Genomic DNA, 24,715 nt, shown 5'->3' with positions numbered 1-24,715 from the left:
AGCCAACAAGGAAGGAGGAAACTAACATTTGAATAGCTATCATGTCCAAAATGTTTCATTAGATACTTTCATTCAGACCACTTAACACAGAGTAATTGTTACTTCCAATCTGAAGATACAGAACTCCCAAATAAGAAAGATTATTTAGCTCACTCCAAGTCCATTTGAGCTGAAGTTTATCTGAAGCCAAAGTCCATTCTCTTTCCATTACCAAGCTGCCTTGCAGGAAGTAACACGCTATTTCAACAAAGGCCTATTTCATTGCTGAAGGGAAAAATTACCAAATGGCCACTGAAAGAACCCAAGGATTTAAATGAAGAACTTATCTACCAGCAGTTCTGGTGTGAAACTGTATAATAAAAATGAACTTATGTTGTTAAAGAACTTAAGTGGTTAGTACCCTGTAATCCCCTTGCCGATTTTGAAAATTAATCATTTCTGTCCACTTTCCTCCTTCTTCACAATTTCTGTCTCCAGACCATGTGGAGCTCATCCCATTTCAGTTTTTGCATATGTTACTCTTTCTGCTTGAAACACTTTTCCTCTCCAGATGGCATCAAGGGTGCTCCTGCTCAACACCAAAGATTTACTTTACTTAAATGTCAGCTCTACAAAGTCACCTGTTCCTGCAACTACCCCTATTAAGATAGCATTCCTATTCTCAGAGAGCACTTACCATTGTGTGAAATTGTTCTATTTGTTTAGGGTTTTTTTGTCTTTCCAAAAAGAATGTAAATTCCTTGAGAGAAAGGATCTTGTCTACCCTGTTTCTCCAGCACTTAAATTATTCTTGGACAGAGTAGGCCCTCTTCAAGTATTTATTGAGTACATGGATTGCAAGTGGTACAAAGTGAGACTAAAATGTATCACTGGTAGAAATAACGTGTGAGAAGCTACCAAAGAAGCCAAAGAGAGACTGCGTAGGAGTTACAGTGCCTACCACCTCTAAAGCGAAAGGAAACAAAATAATAATATGCAAACACTTAAATAGTGCTTACTCCATGCCAGGCACCGTTCTAAACATTTTATGTATCTATTCACTCATTTTATTCCTCATAATAAATAGGTTTCTCACTCCCCGCTGCCCTCTTTTTTTTTTTTTTGCAGGTGAGTAATGTGAAGCACACAGGTTAATTTGCCCAGGGTTATAGTAGTTAACGACAGACTTAAAATTTGAACCCTGGCAGTGAACACTTTTTAAAAGTACTATTTGATACTGCCTCTCCAAAAAAGCTGATTGGTTGGCAGCATGGCCCAGCTAAGGTTTCTCTGTGACCATAAAAATAAGTCTATCGACTTAAAATAACTGGAGAGGGGATGAGAAATAAACGGTACATTTAGTTTCAGCCCACAGAAGTAGTAACATCATTGGTTATTACGTGCGAAAGTTCTCCATTCTCATCAACTTCTCAGATCCCACAAAATTTCACCTTTGGCCACAAAAACATCCCATTTCACCATCTTAACTTTCTCCCGCAACCCTTATGCCGCCTCATTCCAGTGTTTGTTCATTTAATATGCTCCAAATCCTGCATCTGCGGCTTTCTAGGGGCCAATGTCAACTCATCTGTGAAATTGCAGTAGTATCTCTCTAGTCTCCACCCCGCAAGAGGACTGAGCGAACGGTGAAGTGTGAGAGAGGTCTACTGATATTAATTTCTACCACTCTGATGGTTATTTTGAGTATCCTTTTCTCCTCCGCATTTTATGAGAAAAGAAACGCAATTTCACGTTCAGAAACGCCCTCCCTAAGCCGCACTGGCTTCTTGCTGACCGCTGGCCCGCCCCAATCATGCTTTGAGTCTGCGCAGTAGCGACTGCCCAAGCCCTTGCCTATTTCCTGCCGCCGCGTTTTGATGACGAAATTTTCCTGCGCCTCGGGACCGGCAGCGGCGCGTAAGGAAAAGTCAGTTTCCGTTTTTCCCGCGGATTCTGGTGCCTGTGGGGCCGGTGACCCAATACCATGAAGGAAACGCCACTCTCAAACTGCGAACGCCGCTTCCTACTCCGTGCCATCGAAGAAAAGAAGGTATGGTTTGGTCCCCGCAGAATTGCGCGCTGCATGGGCGCCCGGGTCTCAAGGTGTGGACTCATACCTGGCCCGCCTGGGCCGGGGGAGCCATTAGGGGAACGACCGGCACGTTCACCCCATTCCCCAGGCTTTATTTTTTTTCGACAGGTTCTTTTCAAGTCTCTAGTCACCCCAGCAGTTGTCCGTGCTGTAGTTTCCACTTTCTTGTATGGGCGGGGTGGTTAGGCTTCCACTTTCCCCCAAGTGCTTAGCCCAGGGCCAGACAAAAAGTAGTTGCTTAAGACATACTTGTTGAAGGAATAAATGAATGAATGAATTTGTGCTTAACAGCGGCTGGATGGCAGACAAACCTATGATTATAGGAACATCAGGATCTCATTTGGAACAGATTACGGATGCTGCATTGTGGAACTTGGCAAAACAAGGTAACAGGATTTAAATGAGATAACACATTGAAAAGGGAGAAGTTTGAAAAAAGACCTTATTGACTCGGTTGTTTATAAAGCAGCTAAGAAGTCTGCACAGTATTCTTTGTTTAGCTGACAAAAATAAGTATTTTTTATGCAAGATTTTTTGATTTTGTGGTCACACTTGAACTTTTTAATCATAAACGTATTTTCTGTCACCTATCACAGTTCTGACTTCTGTAAATCGTGTAGACAACCAGTAGTGCTCATATCGAATTTGTTTCTCACACTAATACAGAGATCTTGAGCATCTTGTCATTAAGTGTACATCCTGATTTCCTGTTTTTCGAGTGACATGAAAGTTAGGTTTTCAAATATTCATTTGAAAGTTGTAAGGCTATTTGGTCAGTTAATGGTGGTGAACTATGGCATGTGAAAACACTTAAATCTCAAGTTTTCATGCCATCTTGTATCAATAAATACTTGCTTTAGAGGTAAAGGTCATTGATTTTTTAGAACAATCTGTGGAATAGTAAACATTGTAATAAGAAGAGAGGTGTTTTTTCTGTCGTGTTTTTAGTTGCACCAATTTATGTTTTATTTCTGTGTATATTATACTTTACATATATTTTTTACTTTCTATGATTTATCTGGCTTACTATGATATTACTCACATTAAGATTGAAACTTGTGATCTGTTTCAGATTTTTTTTTTTTGGAAGGAGAGTCTATTTAGTTAATACTTTGTACTTTATCTTTGCAGAGTTCTTGGACAGGTTTCCTGTGAACTTGTGTCTCCAAAACTCAATAGGGCAACAGAAGGTATTCTTTTTTTTAACCTTGAACTCTCTCAGATGGCTGCTCCAGCTTTCGAACCTGGCAGGTATTTAAATCTTTTTCTTAAGCTGCTTTAGTCATAGGAGAACCTAACAGCAATGCGCTTTTGTTTTAATACCTGGTGTTATATTTCATGACAGTAGCCCATTCCTATTTTCTTATTATAGGCAGTCAGATCTCTTGGTGAAGTTGAATCGACTCTTGGAAAGATGTCTAAGAAATTCGAAGTGTATAGACACTGAATCTCTCTGTGTTGTTGCTGGTGAAAAGGTGGGGAATATGCCCATAATTCTTAATCTTAGGATGAATACTGTTGATTCATGGATCCCGGTGTCTGAGCTTTTATTCTCAGAACTTTAGTCAACTCAAGTTTTGTACTGATTCACTTCACTTCAGATGTTCTTGAGTGATACCCTTAGAACTTTGTGCCACCTCTATCTCTCTGAAGGGATAAAAAGCATTATTCTAAAAGGGTGAAAATAGCAACTTAGATTTTTGTGTAAAAATATTTTATTCAAAGAATTTGTGGCTTTTTCATATAATCTCATTTTCTTATCTGCATGTGTTCATAGAAGCAGGTAGTTTTCCTTTTTCATGCAGAACTCAAGAACAGAAGAAATCCTTCATTTGGATAGGTTTATCGAGTTACACAGGGCCACACCATGTCAGTGGCAGGGATAATTTTGAAAATCTTAGTCCCCATAAATTGTGCTGCATTAGGATATTAGAATTTTATTCTTTTTTTTTTTTTGAGACAGAGTCTCACTCTGTTGCCCAGATTGGAGTGCAGTGGTATAATCTCAGCTCACTGCATCCTCTGCCTCCCCTGTTCAAGCAATTCTCCCACTCAGCTTTCTGAGCAGCTGGAACTACAGGCGTCTGCCACCACACCCGGCTAATTTTTGTATTTTTAGTAGAGACAGAGTTTCACCATCAGACTGGTCTTGAACTCCAGACCTCAAGTGATCCACCCACCTTGGCCTCCCAAAGTGCTGGGATTATAGGCGTGAGCTACTGTGCCTGGCCAGAATTTGATTCTTGATTAGGGTATTTTGACAAGCATTTTTATTCCACAGAAGTCATTTAGCTTTCCATATTCCATACCTAAGTATAATACTTCCTATTTGCATTACTTGTAAAGTTATTAAAAATATCACAAAACCTAAAAGGTTAACGTTTTTTAATTTTTGAAAATATTCATTATTTTCTGTTAGGGACAGTGACACTTTCATCCAGGCAGGAGTGCAGTGGTGTTATTATAGCTCACTGTAACCTTAAACTCCTGGGCTCAAGGGATCCTCTCTCCTTAGCCTCCCGAATAGCTAGGACTACAGGCGCATGCCACTCCACCCAGCTAACTAAAAAACTTTTTTTTTTTCGTAGAGATAGGGTCTTGCTGTGTTGCCCAGGCTGGTCTCGAACTCCTAGGCTCAAGCAATTCTCCCATCTTCGCCTCCCAAAGTGCTGGGATTACAGGTGAATGCCACTGTGCCTGACCTAGAGTTTGTGGTTTTTAACAGACATGATAAAAATGTAATTAGATTTGAGGTTAGGAAAATCTTAGTATTAAACATTAGAGTAGTTCTGTCTATTTAAAGTATGTGTTCTATGATTAAACGACTCACATAGTATTTCAGATGTTTGGCTTAAATTTTCTAAAATACATTTTTTGTTAACAAACTAGAAGGAGTAACTGCATGTTTTAACAGCAAGAAAAATTACTTTGTGCACAATGTTACTTTTCTTGATAAATAGCCACTGGTTGTAATCAGGATTTATTTTATTTTAAATTCACTATCAGGTTTGGCAAATACGTGTAGACCTACATTTATTAAATCATGATGGAAATATTATTGATGCTGCCAGCATTGCTGCAATTGTGGCTTTATGTCACTTCCGAAGACCTGATGTCTCTGTCCAAGGAGATGAAGTAACACTGGTAAGCTCTTATGTGAACCAGGATCCTTGATACGAATGAATGAGGAGGGTCCTAAATGTGCAGGAAACTTGTTTTTAGTGAAGTTATGTTGTAGATGGCAATTGGGTAGGTTCTAAAAATTTGTTCATAAGACTAAAACTGCATATGGTCAAAATTGCCCTTGAAATCTCTTAACAGTTCCTCTATTGAAACATTTGTCAGTAAGAACATACCGTAGCTTGGTTTTCCAGAATAGAATTAGATGACTATTTTGGATTGAGCATTAGATGAAGTGTTTGACTTATGTTTAAGGGCCATATGTGTGAAAAATAAATGAATCTCAGCACAGTGAGATGCTTACCCTGCAAGAGGTATGCAATAGCTGAAAAGCACTGAGGAATCAGCAGATTCATATTTGTCTCCAGGATGTTTGTTCATTAGGCAAAGAGCTGATGAAAGTCCATCAGAAATACCCGGAGGGCTTGTTAAAACATATTGCTAGACTCTACTCCCAAAGTGAAACAGGGCTACGACTTAAGATTTGTACTTTTAACTTTGAGTTCTTACGTAATACTCATGTTGCTGGTCCAGGGAGCACATTTTGAAAACCATTGACCTACATTTTCTTTATCTTTTGTTCTGAGTATGTCAGTTTTAATTTATATAAATTACATGCTAGAATGATGAAAGTGCACCGTAGTTGTAGTTTGAATCCTGAAGTTGCAAAAGGACACATCAGATGCCCAGATTTTCTAAACAATGATTCATAATTTTGCTTTTGGGCAGTAGACTGGAGCAGAACCGTTAAAAAGTGAGAAGTAGGGACAAAGGTTTATTAACAGTAGAGGTAATATTCTTTTAGAGGAGGGAGTTTATATAAGGAAGTGAAAAAAAGTAGAAAGCGATTACTACACTTGAAAGATCAATTAAAGAATACTGTGGTGTTCTTGCTAGTGGGAATGTAAAATGGTACAGCCATGTTGGAAAAGTTTGGCAGCTTTCTTAAGTTTTAAGTGTAGACAACATTCTATATTCAGAAAAATAACATTAGAAGGAAATACTCTTTTTTTTTTTTTTTTTTTGAGACAGGGTCTCACTCTGTTGTCCAGGCTGGGGTGCAGTGGCATGATCTCGGCTCACTGTACCCTCTGCCTCTTGAACTTAAGCAATCCTCCCTCCTCAGTCTCTTGAGTAGCAGGGACTACAGGTGTGTGCCACCCGCTTGACTAATTTTTGTGTTTTTTGTAGAGATATGGTTTCACCAAATTGCCCAGGCTGGTCTTGAACTCCTGGGCTCAAGTGATTCTCCCACCTCGGCCTCCCAAAGTGTTGGGATTACAGGCATGAGCCACCATGGCCAGCTGAAAATACTCCTCTCTTATATGTACATCTTTCAGCAGATTTAACCTTGTAATTTTTTTTTTTTTTTTTTTTTTTGAGACAAGAGTTTCACTCTTGTTGCCCGGGCTGTGATCTCAACCCACTGCAACATCTGCCTCCCGGGTTCAAGCGATTTTCCTGCCTCAGCCTCCCAAGTAGCTGGAACTATAGGCATGCACAACCACGCCTGGCTAATTTTGTATTTTTAGTAGAGACAGGGTTTCTCCGTGTTGGTCAGGCTGGTCTCGAAGTCCCCACCTCGCCTGCATCGGCCTTCCGAAGTGCTGGGATTACAGATGTGAGCCACCGCCCCCGGCCGACTTTATAATATTAAGACAAATTGCAATGGCTTAAAATTGGAAAAAAAAAAAATTCTAGCAATTCCATGCCTAAGAATCTACAGGAGGAATAAGAGCTTATTGTGTTCAGAGACTTGAATGCAAATATTCATAGCATCATGTATTAGCCAGAAACTGGAAACAATTCGAATGTCCAGCTGGTGAGTAGATAAATAAAATGTCATATATACAAATAATGAAATACTGTTCAGTAATGAAAAGAACTGAGCTACTGACAAATGCTGCAAGGTGCATGAAGCATGCTGAGTTGAAAGAAGCCAGGCGCAAAACATTACAATTTTTTTTTCCATTTATATAGAATGCTCAGAAAGTCAGATTTACAGAGACAGAAATAAGATAGATCAGTGGTTCCTTGGGGCTAGGGTGGGAGTACACCAGACTCCTATGGACTACAGACAGATTCAAAGGAATTTTGGGGAGTAATGGAAATGTTAAAAAACTAGATTGTGGTGATGAGTCCATAAATATATCCATAACTACACATTTACTAAAAATTGAATCATATACTTAAAATGAGTGGGTTTTGGCTGGGCGCGGTGGCTCACACCTGTAATGCCAGCACTATGAGTGGCCGAGGCAGGTGGATCACCTGAGGTCAGGAGTTTAAGACCAGCCTGACCAATGTGGATAAACCCCGTCTCTACTAAAAATACAAAATTAGCCTGGCATGGTGGCACATGCCTGTAATCCCAGCTACTCGGGAGGCTGAGACACGAGAATCGCTTGAACCCGGGAGGGGCAGGTTGCGGTGAGCTGAGATTGTACCACTGCACTCCAGCCTGGGCAACAAACTTCGTCTCAAAAAAAAAGTGGATTTTATGGGATGTAAATTATATGTATGTCAGTAAATTTTTGAAAAAGGTTTTTGAAGAAGTTGTACAGTTTGAGGAACATGAGTGGCAAAATCAAACAGGTAATTATTAATATAAAAGAAGTTATTTGGGTAGTCAAAGGAATAAAGGAACTTCATTTTTATTTTAGTATTTGATGTGCAAGATGATTTTTTTGTATGTTCATAACTTAGTGACTATAATTATTAAACATTTTCTTTTGAAACAGTATACACCTGAAGAGCGTGATCCTGTACCATTAAGTATCCACCACATGCCCATTTGTGTCAGTTTTGCCTTTTTCCAGCAAGGGTAAGCCTCGCCTTGTTATGGGCCAAAATTACAAATGCAGCTAGGAATTTTATTGTTCTACTCAAGTATGTCATGTTAATATTAAATACTTCCCTTAATATTAAAACACCTTATAGTTCCTTTCTTTCTTTGTAAGGGCATTAGTTGGCAAAGAGCTTTCTCAATAGAAGTAACAAAACTCTTCTACTATGATGAAGATACTTCTCAACGTTTTTCTTTTCATGGCATACTTATAAACTTAGGAGTTTACTATGGCATGGTAGTGTTTTATGTTTCCTAAGGATGTACAGGGGTTAAGAGAATTATATGCTAGGCTCTAATTTGGGAAAGTGGGATGACAATTACTGTGGGTTATTGGAAGACAGGGGACTTTGGAGCATATTAGATGGAGTAGTTCTAGGAGTCAGTTACAAGAGGGGATGGTTCACAAACTGGAGGAAAAAAATCTAATGTTCTTCAGTTTTCCAGTGTTTACTTAACTGCTAAATCCTTCTGTGGCTGAAAACTTGGAGTTTTTCAGGTCCATTTAATGGTACTTTCAAATGAAAACTTGAGCCTTAAATTCCTTTAGAAACAAGGGAAGATAAAAATATTTCACACAGTGTTGTGTACAAGGACTAGAGAAAAACTTTCAAGTTTTAGTGATTGTAAGTGTAGAGTTTCATCAGAGGAAAATGGGCTAGCATTGTCCAGTAGAAATAAAATGTGAACCATATATATAATTTTCTTATTTTCCTTTTTTTTTTGAGATGAGATCTGGCTTTGTTGCCCAAGCTGGAGTATAGCAGTGCGATTTTTGCTCACTACAACCTCTGCTTTCTGGGCTCAAGCAATTCTTCAGCCTCAGCCTTCTGAGTAGTTGAGACTACGGGCATGCACCACCATGCCTAGCTAATTTTTGTGTTTTTTGTGAAAAAGAGGTTTTGCCATATTGCCCAGACTGGTCTGGAACTCCTGAGCTCAAAAGTGATCTGACTACCTCAGCCTCCCAAAATGCTGGATTACAGGGATGAGCCACCATGCCTGGCTGTTTCTTTTTCTTTTTTTTTTTTTTCTTTTTTTTAAGACAAGGTCTCCCTCTGTCACCCAGGCTTGAGTGCAGTGGCGAGATCGTGGCTTATTGCAGCCTCAACCTCTCAGGCTCAAGTGATTCTCCTGCCTCAGACTCCTGAATAGCTGGGACCACAGGTGCACACCATGCCCAGCTTATTTATTTTTTGTAGAGATGGGATTTCACTGTGTTGCCCAGGATGGTCTGAAGCTCCTGGGCTCAAGTGATCTGCCCATGTCCACCTCCCGAAGTGCTGGGATTATAGGCTTGAGCCACCATGTGCCGTCTTTGTTACTTTTTAATTTTTTCTTTTATTTTTTTGCGACAGGGTCTCACTGTCACCCAGGCTGGAGTGCAGTGGTGTGATCATAGCTCACTGCAGCCTCCCAACTTCTGAACTCAAGTGATCCTCCCACCTCAGCCTTCCAAGTAGCTGGGACTATAGGTGTGTGGCATACCCAGCTAATTAAAAAATAATTTTTTTTTTGTAGAAACAGGGTCTCACCTTGTTGCCCAGGCTGGTCCCAAACTCATGAGCTCAAGTGATCCTGCAGTCTTGACCTCCCAAAGTGCTGGGCTTACAAGCATGAGCCATCATGCCTGGCCTCATATGTGTAATTCAAAATTTTTAATGTGACTACTTATATTTTAAGTACTTATATTTTTAGTAGTCACATTAAAAAGGTAAAATTAATTTTTATATATTTTAATGAATATATTTTCATTTTAATGAAATAATCAGTATTTTAGTAATTAGTCATGAGATAGTCTACATTCTTTTATTTCCACTAAGTCTACATTCTTTTATTTCCACTAAGTCTCTGAAATCCAATATTTTACATACTCTGATTACATTTCAAGGACTCAGTAACCACAGGTGACTATTGATGAGTGTACCGGACAGTGCAGAAATAGACAGTATTTTTTTTCATGAGCCATTAGCAGAACACAGTAGAACTTTGGAGTATAGGACATTAGGGCAACTTTAGGGTTAGCCAAATTAACATTATCTAAGTTTTTATTAATGAGCCAGAAGTCATTTAATCAAAGAGATAGCATTATGTTTAGATGATCATTTAAGTAAATCCAATCTGAATTTAATGTGATTTCATTGTAGTAACTAGAGATATCCACTTAGCATTCATTTGTGTTCATAAACACAGTAATTTTCTTGTCTCTTTCCCCATTTTAGTGACCCAAATCCATAGGCTCAGACCTTTATTCTTTGTTGACTTTATTGATGTCATCTTTTAAAAATTCATTACCCAAGAAATGGTAAGCATTCGGTCTCAGATTTGTTCAGGTCCATTTAACATTCGTTTCAGAACATATTTATTGGTGGATCCCAATGAACGAGAAGAACGTGTGATGGATGGCTTGCTGGTGATTGCCATGAACAAACATCGAGAGATTTGTACTATCCAGTCCAGTGGTGGGATAATGCTACTAAAAGATCAAGTTAGTGCTTTGATTAATGTCCCATTAAGAATAGGTTGCTTCTCTTTAGATGCTTTTTTTTTGTCTTTTAACAAAAATCCAATGGGGATACTTCCAGTGACTGATTCTAGGATGTGTTAGAATGTGGTTTCAGTATTGTCACTATTAAATACATTCTGTTGACTGGTGGCTATGAGGTATCCTCCTCCTTCCTACCTTGGTGCTCCCATGTCTGGCCTGCTAGAGTCTGACCCTTCCGTCTAGAAGCAGGGTCTAGTGAAGAAAAAGATTTATATCCCTATTAAAAAAAAAGTGGCCGGGCATGGTGGCTCACGCCTGTAATCCCAGGACTTTGGGAGGCCGTGGCTGGTGGATCACTTGAGGTCAGGAGTTCAAGACAAGCCTGGCCAACATGATGAAACCCATCTCTACTAAAAATACAAAATTAGCTGGGCGTGGTGGCTGGCACACGCCTTTAATCCCAGCTATTTGGGAGGCTGAGGCAGGAGAATCTCTTGAATATGGGAGGCAGAGGTTGCAGTGAGCTGAGATCGTGCCATTGCACTCCAGTCTGAGCAACAAGAGCCAAATTCCATCTGAAAATATAAATGAATAAATAAATAAATATTAGCCGAGCTTGGTGATGCATGCCTGTGGTCCCGGCCACTTGGGAGGCTGAGGTGGGAAGATTGCTTGAGCCCAAGAGGTGGAGGTTGAGTGAGCTGAGATCGTGCCACTGCATTCCAGCCTGGGCTACAGAATAAGACCCTGTCTCAAGAGCAAATAAAAGTTTTTAAACATCCAATAGTAGAAATTATGTAAAAAGATAGTTTTATTTTTAGGATTTGGGTACAATTGGCAGTAGTTCTGAAACCCAGCTGCATATCAGATTCACATGGGAGCTTTTAGAAAATAGATCTCCATATAGCATACAGTGTAGGTGATTAAAAGCTGCTTTAGTTTGAATTCTAGTTCTGCCCCCGTACTAGCTGATCTTGGGCAAATGATTTTATATCTTTGGGTCTCACTTTATCTGTAAAATAGGGAATGATGTTATTGCCAACACCTTGTTGTTATAAGGATATAAAGATAAGATATATTGCACAGTGTCTAGCATATACTAAGTGTGCAATAAATGTTAGTTTCTGGTATCATCATCATCTTTACCAGCATCACAAGTACTACCCAGATTACTCACAAAGAAAGGAAGTTAGTGCATCCTGGAGCATATGTGTCTGTGGTTTCTTCCATGGTATTAGTATTTATACTGTTGTGTAAGAAAGTTTTTGTGTCTGTTCCCATAATGTGATAGTCCTTCACATATCTTAAAACAACTTTCACATCTTGCCTTAATCTGTGTTTACATTGTATTCATGTTTGGAAAAGCCAGGCTTAAATTTATAAAGGTAGAAAAATTAATTTCATGGTTTTAGTTTCGTTAGAGAAAACCATTTGGTTTACCGTCTTTAAACAACATAATTCACTTTTATAAATAGGTTTTGAGATGCAGTAAAATCGCTGGTGTGAAAGTAGCAGAAATTACAGAGCTAATATTGAAAGCTTTGGAGAATGACCAAAAAGTAAGGTAGGTAACTTTTCCAGAACTAAATGGTCTTTTATTTTCATTTTTTAAATATTTACTTTTTTTTTTTTAGTATAGGCAAACTTTATTATGCATGAACTTGATTTCACAAAGTTAGAATGGCAATTTCACTTAAAATTAACTCATTAAAAAGTGTAAATACCATGGTATAGATATGTTATCCAAAACTCCGAAAGGTAGTGAAACTGGTAACAGATACTGCTACTCATCTTTGGACAGACACAATAAAAGTATTAATGAAACTGGTTTCCAGACAAGTGTGTGTCACTTGCTGCTGTGCCTTAGGGAGGAGAGGATGTTATAACACAAGCATTATTGATGCAGTGACTCGTGGATAGTTGCTCCTTACTAACACTGCTAAAATTAGGATCACAGTTTTTACTTTGTGTGGGAGCTGGTGATTCTTGTTTTATGAGGATATCTTTCAGGGTGTTGGCATCAAACCCACTTATTGCAAAATGCATCACAGATGGGAATTTAACGCTGGGTCAAGTCCAGAATTCCAAAACAATGAAGAGGAAAGACCCGCCTAAGAGCAAGAGGTCTTCATTGCTCCAGGCTCCAAGACACAACACAGGGAACAGGAAATGGCCCTAAATGGTCTTTTAATGTATTTTTTCTCTTAAGGATTTTCCTTGAACAAGGGCAACCATATAAACTTCACACTTGATCTTTCCTTATTTGTTAATCGCAATTGAGTGTACTACTTAGTGTGTTTTTAGAAAGTTGATTGGACTTACTATATTTTCTGCAATTTAAATATAACCTATATTGAAAAATCATGTAAGATTTTTGTTTTTTGAGATGGAGTCTCACTCTGTCACCTAGGCTATAGTGCATTTGTGCAATCTTGGCTCACTGCAGCATCTGCCTCATGGCTTCAAGTGATTCTCCTGCCTCAGCCTCCCAAATAGCTGAGATTACAGATGCATACCACCATGCCTGGCTAATTTTTGTATTTTTAGTAGGGATGGGGTTTCGCCATGTTGGTCAGGCCAGTCTCAAACTCCAGACCTCAGGTGATCCACCCACCTGGGCCTCCCAAAATATTAGGATTACAGGTATGAACCACCACACCTGGAGACCTAAGATTTTTCTTTAACAGTTAACATTTTCTTAGGATAAAAATAATCTAGTAACTCAAATTAATTTAAGGAAACAGGTTGATTCCCATCTCTACTTCTTACTGTGCTATCTTAAGCAAGATATATAACCCAGCATTTCAGTGTCCTCTTCTATAATATGGGATATTAACACTACCTGGTAGGGCTGATTTGAGGGTTAGAGAATAGTGTATTTTAAGCACCTAGCACATGGTCTGGCACATGGTTTAATAAATGATTATGCTATTGGCTCTTGTTAGGCATAATAAATTGGTGAGGTTAAGTTAGATAAACTAATTCTCTTTCAGTATTTTTCATCCACCAAAGGATAATAGTTTTTTTCCCTTCCTGTCTTCTGTCTAATCTGTTACCTTCCTCCCGCTTCCTTCCCACCAAAAAAACCCCCACATACAGGAAAGAAGGTGGAAAGTTTGGTTTTGCAGAGTCTATAGCAAATCAAAGGATCACAGCATTTAAAATGGAAAAGGCCCCTATTGATACCTCGGATGTAGAAGAAAAAGCAGAAGAAATCATTGCTGAAGCAGAACCTCCTTCAGAAGTGTATCTTTATTTGGTGGTTTTTGCAGTAACAAGATTCGTAACACTTGGCATTATAATATTAGGCTATATGAAGGATGTATATACTGAAATTAGTTTTTGTAAACACTGTACTTTGTTAGAAAAAACACTTAAAATACAAGATAGTGATGTGAGTCATATTCTGTTGATGGTATAACATTCAGCTTCTCTTCAGTTATCCTGGAAAAACCAGATTGTGTTTTAAGGACCAATTTAATTTAGTACTGTAACTAAAATGTTGAAGCTGTCTCTTCACATTTCTTATTATTAATTGCATCCATAAAATCTTGCCTGAGTTATTTTTTCTTCTTCATTGTTCAGCCATCCATAGTGTAGCTATATTAAGTTTTTTTTTTCCCTAGGAACTTGAGGCACACTTGAATCAATCTTACAAGAAGAAAACTTTCATTCTCATCTTTTTCAACAGTCCATCAAATAGCAATATTTTTGTTACTCAGTTTTCTTAACTTGTTAAGTGTTTCTACACCTGTGCTGTGGACTCCTGGAACTGCCCAAATTGGAGAGGGAGTAGAAAACTCCTGGGGTGATCTTGAAGACTCTGAGAAGGAAGATGATGAAGGCGGTGGTGATGAAGCTATCATTCTTGATAGTATAAAAATGGACACTGGAGTAGAAGTCTCTGATATTGGAAGCCAAGGTAGGTGACACTTTGTGGCACACTTATTACTATATATTACATATATGTAGTATTTTATATATACAATGCATAAAATGTGTATATTAATTTATATTATCACTATATATAGTAATATATAGCATATCAGCTATATAGAGATGTATACTAGATAAATAACATACAGGATACTATATAGAGAGAATATAGATATATAGTTAAATATAGGGATATAAGTATTGCATTTTTAGAGGGGCTAAATATTGTGATTTAAATTTCAACTAAATTATTGTGGCTAACTGCAGTACTAACACGACTTGCTAAAAGAATATGCATATCTTTGTAGAGTAGTGGTACACTTTGGCATAAAATGATAGTGACATTTTTAATTAAAAAAAATTTTTTTTTGTAATGTATTTGGGTGGGTTTTAAGGGAATGAGTTTCTGGAAGATCTTATTCCTCCGTGCTGTCTTTTTTTGTGGTTTCTAGACTGAAACAAAAAGCCCATCCTTTATCGGAACATGTAATACTGTCTAAATAAAACTTTCTGGGATAGAAACATTACACTGGTATAGCAGCCACTAGCCCCACGTGGCTACTGAACACTTGAAATGTGGTTTGTATTACTGAGAACTGAATTTTTAATTTTATTTAATACAAAATTAAGCAGCCACATGTAGCTAGTGGCTACCATACTAGACATTGCAGTATTAGAACATAAAAAAATTCTAGAAATGACTAGAATACTGATAGTCCTAGACGTTGCTTGCATTTTGAAAGCCATAGAACTGAAGAAGTTGTTTTTGTGTATGGTTATTTTTACTTAAAAAAAAAAAAAGCAAATTCTTGCTGGTCTAGATAATAGAATAATGACTTATTTTCTTATGTGGTAAGAACAGAAATCCTACAAGGAACTGGGAACTAGGCTGGCAGGGAAAACTGAAGGTGATATGTTTAGTAGGAATGTAAAACAAATACTTCTGTTTTCAAAGAGAGAAATTATGAACACTACTAGAGCCTGAGCTTTTTGTTTTTTTACTTAATAGGGAAGGAAAAAATTTCCCATTGATTGGGACCCTTACTCATATTTCCCAGTGGTTACTTCTATTTGGTATAATTCTTCCAAATACTTGTCCCAGGTATTTATTTACTCTCTGTGCAGTGATGTAAGCTAATGCTGCATAGACTTATGTAGCATTGAATATAACTAGTTGGTTTAACAATTCTCTTATTGTTGAAGATGTAAGTTGTTTCCATTTTTTCACTGTTAACAATATCCTTGCACTTGCATATACCTTATATGTTTGTTTAGTGTATTCTTCTAACAGTGAATAGTATTTTCAATTGAATATAATGAAGGTGGACCTAAGAATTGGAAAAATGGAGCAGGTACAGCCTTTTTAAAGCATGTGAAGAAAGGGAGAAACTAACTGAAAACTAAAAATACAAAGAATTGATATGGGTTAATTCACGTTTTATGTATATCATTAACTAATGATCAGGAGAAAAATGGGCAAAAGACAGGGAGCAGTACTCAAAATATACAAATGGCCAGTAATATTTTTCATGGTCAGCCCTGATAGTAATACAAATAAAATCCAAAGAAAAATGACATGGCATTTTTTGTTACTGTATTTTGGGCAGTATTAAAAATACCAGCAATGCCAAAGGTATATGGGAAATGGGTTTTTATTTATTGGAATGTAAACTGGAACTATTTCTGGAGGAATAGAGTAGCACAAACAATTCAATTGTCTCTACAAAAGATGCTATATAGATTTCCCCCTAACTTTTCTATTATGACATTTACCAAATTGTCACGCCATTCGAGCACTTGCAGGAAATAAGAGTTTAAAGAAACAAATGTTACAGACAAGTTCTAGAGTGCTCTAAGAAGCTGATTTAAAGAGAAGAGTAAGCCTCCACCTAAAGAGTGGCATGGGCTATTATATGCAAATAGTCTTATTTTTATTTATTTTTTAGGATGGAGTCTTCCTCTGTCACCCAGACTGGAGTACAGTGGTACTGCAACCTCCACCTCCCTGGTTCAAGCGATTCTCATGCCTCAGCCTCACGAGTAGCTGGGCCTATAAGCACATGCCACCACAACTGGCTAATTTTTCTGTTTTTAATAGAGATGGTGTTTCACCATGTTGGCCAGGCTGGACTCGAGCTCCTGACCTCAGGTGACCAAAATGACCTCAGCCTACTAAAATGCGGGGATTCAAAGTGTGAGCTACCACGCCCAGCCCAACCCCAGCCCCAGCAATAAGAGTTTTAGAACGTCTGATAGAAATAAACTTGTGCAGAAGTAAATATTGCAAGAGATTGCTTACCCTTTTTTTTTTTTTTTTTTTTTTTTAAAAAAGATGCTCCCATAATACTGTCAGATAGTGAAGAAGAAGAAATGATCATTTTGGAACCAGACAAGAATCCAAAGAAAATAAGGTAACACGTTTCTGGTTTATTTCAAATGTATATATATATATATTCAACACTTCTAGAGGTTTGCTCTCTGGTTTTACTCTCATCTTGCCACACGACCATAAACAAAAAGACGTCCCTTTTTCATTAGCGATCCATCTGTTCTGTGATTTCTTTACCTTGTGATTTATAAAAATTAGGACCAAAATCTATAGAACTCTTTGGATGCCAGTCTTACACATTTTATATCCTATTGGAAAACTAAGAAATGCCTCTTATTTCAATAATCCAAAACTTAACAAGCATACGCTTAGTAAATTCTTACTTTATTCACAGAACACAGACCACCAGTGCAAAACAAGAAAAAGCACCAAGTAAAAAGCCAGTGAAAAGAAGAAAAAAGAAGAGAGCTGCCAATTAAAGCTAACAGTTGTATATTTGTATATATAACTATTAAAAGGATATTTATTCCATTCTAAGAACCCTGGGTATTTTTTATTCACAAATCCATTATAAAATCTAGCAGGGTTTTAAAAATAGTTTTTTGTTTTTAATGTTATGCTTTAAAATAATAAACCTTCTGGAGCATTTCTCGTCTGTTAATTTGCACGTAAGCTTCCCACCCTCTTCTGCTCCCAGCCTCTGTTTAGTTTGCAGAACCTAAACAGGTTTTACAAAGAGTGAAAAAGTCTGTATTCAGATATGCTTAGATTATGCCCATCAGCAAATTGATCCAGTTGCTTAGGAAAATGAATGTTAGAATTTGAGGGTCTGTTTTCCTAAACCTACTTTAATTTTAGAGGAAGGTTTTCACTTCCCATTATATAGTAAACCAAGTAAACTTTTTTAATTGAAATCCTGAAGAAGTTAAATTTGACTTGCGAAGTTTTCCAAATCAATTTATTATCCTGACAGCTGGCATCATTAATACTTTAACAAAACCACTTAAAATTAGCCAAATATCTAAGACAGATACATATACAAAAGATATACAAATTAAAACCATTTAAAAAGTAATAGATACCATAATTTGTACTTGGCCATAACTTCTGTATTCAGAAATGATTGTAAAATTAAAACCTAAGTTAAAAACTGTACACCATATACTTTGAGTGATTTACATCTTAGAAAACAAAGGCAGTCTTTCATTGTTACAGATTTAGTGTCTCTGGTGGGTTGAGGAGAGAAACACCATGATACCTGTAAGTAGGAAAAAAAAAAAAACAAAAACATTTTTAGTAAGCAGTCACTGGGTAAAGGAGATCATGGAATAATGTTTGTACTCATGTATTGGGAACTAAAAAATGTTATTTCTCTCTGACCGAGTTGATGGTGTTAGAAACATTGGTCCCTGAAACACACATGCATGCCCCTCTTCCTTCTCTCTCCTCCCCCAGACCCAGGGCAGAAAGCATGAACTGCAACCTTCTTCAAACACATAACCAATTAAGAGAACAGCTTCTTAAGGAGGCTATGGCAGATTCATGAATGAAGTTAAAATGTCAAAGATCTCTGAACCATAATCTAGAAAAGTAAGCTTCCATATTCAAGTTAATTCTTACTTTGAATTTTTGTACTTTTCTCTTATTGACTGTTGTGCATGCTGTGGAGCTTTGAGGTAGGTCTGGTGAAGGTCCATGAGACAAGGCTTAAGACTTTCCAGGGTATATCCAGTCTTTCGTATTAATGATTCAGGCTACAGAGAAGAGAATAGGAAGCCCTGAGTTGTGCTTTTAGTAACAGACACCAGTTAATAGTTAGCATTAAGCTTATGTTAAATTTCAGTACTAATCTTTAACTTTTCCAACTACTAGCTTTCTCAGGCCATTATTCCATCTCTCGATCCATTTTTTACTACTTTCTCTGCCAGCAACAGGTCAGATGCTTTTTAAAAAGCTCACCTTTCAATCCAAATTACAACTAAGCTTACTACCTAACAAAAAGCTACTGTTCAACAGGTAACATGCCTTAAACAGTATATAATCATCCCTCAGTATCCATGAGGGATTGGTTCCAGGACCCTCCCCAAGTATACCCAAATCTGTACATATTCAAGTCCTGCAGCCACCCTTCCATATATATGGGTTTTGAATTCCCTGAATACTGTAGTTTCAATCCACATGTAATTGGAAAAAAATCCATGTGTAAGTGGACTCACACAGTTCAAACCTGTATTTTTCAAAGGTCAACTGTATATATTTGAAGTTTTTCCAAGTAAGAACATCTAGGCAACCCTCAGTTTTGTAGGACAATTATTATTTAATCTGGCATAGGCATTTCAGTCACAAGATAGGTGTGTGAAGACCGTAATACATACCCAGCTTTGTCCTGTGACTGTGTAGAGTGCTAAATGAAAGGCGGCTCCAGCAATAACTGATGGCAAATACTTTAGGTATGGGTCAGCATCTATCAAACTTAATTCTCCCAAAAACTGGAATAAAAAATACTTTATGATCACAAGAGCGTTTAGAATTCAAATGTCAAACCTCTGCCTTCTAACCTAATTTTTTCCTGCCTTTGATAATGGCTCTGTAGCAACCCTAGAAAAAAATATTTCACAGCCTCATCTTTAAACATATCAATCATTTTAGTGTTTTGTTCCATCCTCATCCTGTATTTTCCCTCCTTTATTAACTTTTAAAAAACAATTCTTCTGACTACCCATCCCCAAGATGTCATCCTTAGACCTCTGCTTCTAGTGCTTTCCTGATATAGATTATCTTTTGCCAGCAGCAGGCTTTCTTCCATACTGCAGCATTAATCTCCATCTGAATACTAAATCTCTTCACCATGCTGTACAAAGGAACTACATTCCTGTACAAAGGAATTAGGGCTTACATTACCTAAGAATCGCCATTCAACAAAATGAAAGTTAACTCACCATTGCTAAACTTTCAACTTTGCTGTTTGCAGGCTGCTGATGCAGAAAGTATTGGGTAAGAAACTGATTTACTGTTGGAGCAGCTAAGTCAAAAGTAAGGACTTTCAAAACTAGATGCTCCATTCTCAGAACTTGTTTCTTGGTGTAGGTATCATCTGTAATGTACACAAACTCTGCTACTTCTGGGGGGTATATTTCTTCAAACTTTCTACAATGAAAAAAGTTTTAAGTAATCAGTCCTAAAAGAGAAGCAAGCTTCCTTATCCCAATTCTGAAATCCCATTAGCAGAATATATGGAATGAATCCAAAATCCATACCCACTGCATTTCCAGACACTTGATCATCATTTCTAGTAAAGACTGGATAGCTAATTGCTAATTAAAAGGCCCAAATCAATAAAGGACTTTTGAGATATTTTTCCCAGTTCAGTCAAAGGAAGTAAATGAAAGGCATGAGACTTCTCAAGATGGGAACAATGCCGGAGTTCACCAAGTAGCTGAAAATTTAGGAAATACAAATCTTAGGAAAACATGTTTCAAGTTTTCATTTTTAAATTGTTTTTTTTTGAGACAGTCTTGCTCTCTTGCCCAGGCCAGAGTGCAGTGGTCCAATCTTAACTTACTGCAACCTCCCCGCTCCAGGTTCAAGCGATTCTCCTGCCTTAGCTTCCCCAGTAGCTGAGATTACAGGCATGTGTCACCATGCCCAGCTAATTTTTGTATTTTTAGTAGAGACAGGGTTTCGCCATGATGACCAGGCTGGTCTCGAACTCCTGACCTCAAGTGATCCGCCCACCTTGGCCTCCCAAATTGCTGGGATTATAGGCGCAAGCCACCGCACCCAGCCTTTACTTCTTAATAAAAGAGACACTGCTTATATGCCAGAAAGTAATATTGGAAGGAAAATGTTTTAAAATTTCTAACCTAGTGTACTATATCGTCTTCAAGGAATCCAGTTTGGGGAAAAACAGTGTTATAGATTAGAACACAGTATCATCCTCCACTTCCCCAACCCCACCACATTGCCATCCCTGAAGTAGTCACTGACTCTCTGCCTGGTGTATGTTAAAAGGTCACCATTAAAAATCAATTTCTTCCCTAGACAAAAGATCGTGATCACTTTTAAACAAACCAAGGTAGACTTACGAGGCTAACAGCATAGCAGCAGTGCCCACAAGCTGAAGCTTTCCTCTCAGCACTGACATGGAAGAAAGGAACCTATCAATGTAGTTCACAGCCAAATGCAGGGTCTCATTCTGTAGTTTATATTCTTCTCCTACTTCAACTAACCAGTCCACGAGGATAGCTCTCATACTGTTAGTGATGTCTGGCTGCTTCTTCATGTAACCCACTTTAGGTTTACATTTAACCTATTGAGAAAAGTATTTAGTAGTGTTAAAATTGCAATTAGATTATTTTACAATTAAGAGAGGCTACATGCTATAAACTTAACTGTAGCATTAGAATAATTCATTAGTTTAAAAATTTAAACATTATCCTCTCAATTTCATTTAGCCACATTTAACAAATACATTACACAAACTGGATTCAGAGAACCTTTACCTCCATTTCCCTAAGGTATGTGTGAATATCCTCATGGTAGTCTGGTACTTCATTAACACTCACTGGCTTTTCATCTTCTAATACAATTGACATGTCCATAGTATGTGGTGACTCTGGGACAATTAAAAAGATATGATTAAATTAATTGTTTGTCTACTTAGTTTAATAGCTAAAAATGACTGCCCTTGTAAGGAATTTCATATTAACAAAGCACTTATTTCATCAAACTAAAAAGAGCTTCTCATGACGAAAAAGGTAGAATATTTTACCTTAGTCTCAGTATCTCTGTACATATAGCTTTGGAATGATTTTAGTTAATGAAGGGGGAAAGAAAACCATATTAGTAGGCCCCTAACAGGAAAACGAGAATCAGGTATTATCTTAAAGTATCCATCTTCCACAACAGAAAGGAGCAGATGGCATGGTGGTTCTGTTAGGACAGAACATTTAAAATCCAAGTTTTGAGATAATATCTAAGATTTGCCCTAAGAGAGACTGCAGATCCCAGAGTCTGACATATACAAAGCCCAATTAGGCGATAGCTAGAATCAGTTAAATGGCCTCCATTAACAAGTGTTATTAAGAAATTAGGTTTGTTATGGGCAAATGGATTAACACTATAAATAATTTATTTTTTGTAGTATAAATTATCTTTTGAAGCAAAGAGTATCATCCATTATTCTTTTCGCTTCAAAGATCACCTTGAGATTAAACATTTTCTGCAAAATTTTGATAAAAACACACAAATTATTATTTCCAAAGGACTTTTCCTGCTCACCCCTCCTTCCCCACGATCAATACAACTAAAACTAAAATGAGACTGGATTTAGTGAGCTGTCCAGTGACTCGATATCCCTAGGGCAAAGAAACAGTACAAACTGCAAAGAGCTGTTTGCGGCAGCTACTTTAATACATGGGTAAGAGTAAACAGCCATGGTACAACTGTTTACTTGTAGGAGGAAAAGTGTCACTTTCTGGTATCAGATGATAATCCAGACTGGTTTTATAGAAACAAAATTATAAAACTGGAAGAGATGTTATGTAATCACAATATTTAAGACTGCATCTTCAAATAGCACTCTCTAAGTGATATATAAGTGAGTTAAATAAAACTGAAATCTATTCTCCCAACCAAGAACACATTTATGGGATCAGATTAAAATAAGCATTTAAGATCTAATTATAATTAGACTGATGTGACTGGCAGTGAACCTGAAAGAGCACTAGGTTAGGATCCTTTTGTACATCACCAGGTCGAGTGTTAGCTGTGAGATCTGAGATAAGTCACATCCTTTCTAAGCCTTGTTACATTAAACCTAACTCACTGTAATCAAAATGACTACATAAGACATCTTAAAATGCAAATCATTAATATCTAATAATTATAATTACCGTAAATTCATATAGATTTTCCTTAAAACTTACCAAAACTACCATCCATTGGATAATCAAGAGGGACCAATGGTTTTCTGGGTCCAGGTAAACTAATGGCTGAATTAAAAGCCAGGGCATCTTCACGCTCCGTTTTTTGAGATTCAGCTGGCTTCTTCTGAGTCTCTTTTTCTGCTTCATCCACATGAATGGTGAACGCAGGCTGTTTACTGTTTGCTTTCCAAGGAGGAACGGTGACAAGCTCATCATTTACAGGAAGATCCTTAAGGGGTGCAACCTAAACAAAAATAAATAACTGGCTTTGAGCCTACTAAATAGTTTTGCATTCTTTCTCTTATGGGTGTTGGCCTTTGCTTTTTCTCCCACTCTATCAGGAATTAAACTTTCTGGGACAAACAATAGTTTGAGTATTCAAAAGAGAAGGGATGTTCCCATTTGTCACAGGCATTCCCACAAAGGCTATCAATAGATAACACTAGGTGGAATTATGCAAAACTAATCAGGGCCACAAGAAGGGTCGGGTGGCAAGTCAATACATGACAAGTTTAGGAAAGACATGGCAAAAAAGTGTTGGTTCACCACTGTCGCCCGAGGGTGGAGCAACAGAGCAAATCCGGCTAAAATGGCGGAATTTGCCAAAAGCAAAGTTATTTCGTACACCCTTTTCTAAAGTAGAGGTTATCTCTTAACCGTGAGGAGGAGGCGGGGTCAGAGTCCTACAGTAGTGCCTGGGGTTTAAAAGTGGAGAGAAAGGCGCGGAGCTGAGCGAAGACTACACGTTTTAGAGCTTGGTTTGACCCCATTATGTACAGGCAGATGCCACCTATAGAGAGCAGACAGGCAGCATACACAGTGTTGGCGGGGTCCTGATGCTAATAATGGGAGAATTCCTATTGTGGCATCCCACACACCAGCACCAAGTGGACTCCAGACCCTGGCCCCCTTCCAAAAGCCCAGGACATGCCTTCTCGCCACTCTTCTCTGCCTGCTAAGCCAGTGCCAAACCCTGCTCGACCCACCCTCCTGCAGACATCCCGCATCCCTTTACCCGTCGCGTCTTCGGCCTCTGCTGCTGCGCTAGACCCCGCGGGTTCCCGGCCTTCAGTACCGCCAGCGCGGCCCGGGTCCGCGGTTGCTGGACGGGCGCTGCCTTTTCCGGGTTGATATTCTCCTGGTCCTCTTGGAGCGCAGTCTGCTGCAATGCTAGTAGCGCTGAGCCCGCCTCGCGGGTCGCAGGCCCCGGCGCGGAGTTGCCCAACATCACTGCTCCCGGGAGTGGACGGCGGGATCAGCCTGCGGCGCCAAGCAGCGTGCACTCTGCCCAGCCCACCCGGCCAAAGAACAGTCGTAGCCGCCGGTCGCAGCCCAGGCCAGCCTACCCGCCCGCCCGCTCACCCAGCTCGAGACCACGCAGGGTCGAGGAGGTTGCGAAAGGCGCAGGAAGGCACGGCCGGGCGTGGCGGGCCAAAGACACCCCGAGATGTAGCGAGCAGCCCGCCGGAGCGGCGGCTGTTCTTGCAGTTCAAGTATCCCGCGACTATTGAAATGGACCAATGAAAGCGCTCGCGGTCTTGACGTCATTCGAGGCGACAGGGTCGCAAGCGAGTGAAGGAAGCACCAAAGGAAACTGAGCAGGGGCGGGGCAGGAGGGAGAAACGAACTGGGGCTGGGGCGGGAGAAAACGCCTGCGCGGGTCGGGGAGAGCTAGGGGTACTCAGGGCCCGAGCTTCCGATTACTTTGAGCCACCTAGAGAGCGAGGCGGTCCAAAGGCTGACTCTAAGCCTTTTAGGGAATTAAGCGGAATTAAACTTTGGCGACTATCATTTGGGCTGCCTAGCCTTTAGCTCTGGGACCTCTAGTTAGCTCAAGTGACTTTTTCCCAAGGTCTAAAATCTGGACCACGTTTTTCAGTATCTCCGATTCTCCGTTTTCTTATTTGTTAATAGGGACTAATAACTACAGTCAAACGGT

The 24,715-nt window shown here is 38.7% G+C and overlaps 2 protein-coding genes across 2 annotated transcripts; one reads left to right on the top strand and one right to left on the bottom strand.

The window, feature by feature from the left end:
* Nucleotides 1-1,862: 1,862 nt before the first annotated feature.
* On the top strand, nucleotides 1,863-17,389 carry LOC105486147 (exosome component 9). Its single transcript, XM_011748859.3, has 12 exons — nucleotides 1,863-2,029; nucleotides 2,363-2,457; nucleotides 3,203-3,322; nucleotides 3,444-3,546; nucleotides 5,078-5,215; nucleotides 7,993-8,075; nucleotides 10,452-10,584; nucleotides 12,060-12,148; nucleotides 13,684-13,830; nucleotides 14,325-14,506; nucleotides 16,853-16,931; nucleotides 17,244-17,389. Exons 1-12 carry the CDS (start codon nucleotides 1,964-1,966, stop codon nucleotides 17,326-17,328), a joined length of 1,320 nt encoding a protein of 439 aa, XP_011747161.1. The 5' UTR covers nucleotides 1,863-1,963; the 3' UTR covers nucleotides 17,329-17,389.
* LOC105486148 (cyclin A2) lies at nucleotides 16,928-24,660 on the bottom strand. Its single transcript, XM_011748861.2, has 8 exons — nucleotides 23,792-24,660; nucleotides 22,777-23,020; nucleotides 21,352-21,464; nucleotides 20,935-21,158; nucleotides 19,789-19,996; nucleotides 19,225-19,338; nucleotides 18,470-18,603; nucleotides 16,928-18,107 (listed from the first exon to the last, which is right to left on the bottom strand). The coding sequence occupies exons 1-8, from the start codon at nucleotides 24,002-24,004 to the stop codon at nucleotides 18,059-18,061; spliced, it is 1,299 nt and encodes a 432-aa protein (XP_011747163.1). The 5' UTR covers nucleotides 24,005-24,660; the 3' UTR covers nucleotides 16,928-18,058.
* Between the last annotated feature and the right edge of the window lie 55 nt (nucleotides 24,661-24,715).

This window comes from Macaca nemestrina, chromosome 3 (assembly GCF_043159975.1).
Source record: "Macaca nemestrina isolate mMacNem1 chromosome 3, mMacNem.hap1, whole genome shotgun sequence".
Taxonomy (NCBI): domain Eukaryota; kingdom Metazoa; phylum Chordata; class Mammalia; order Primates; family Cercopithecidae; genus Macaca; species Macaca nemestrina.
This window is presented reverse-complemented; position numbering and strand designations above follow the sequence as displayed.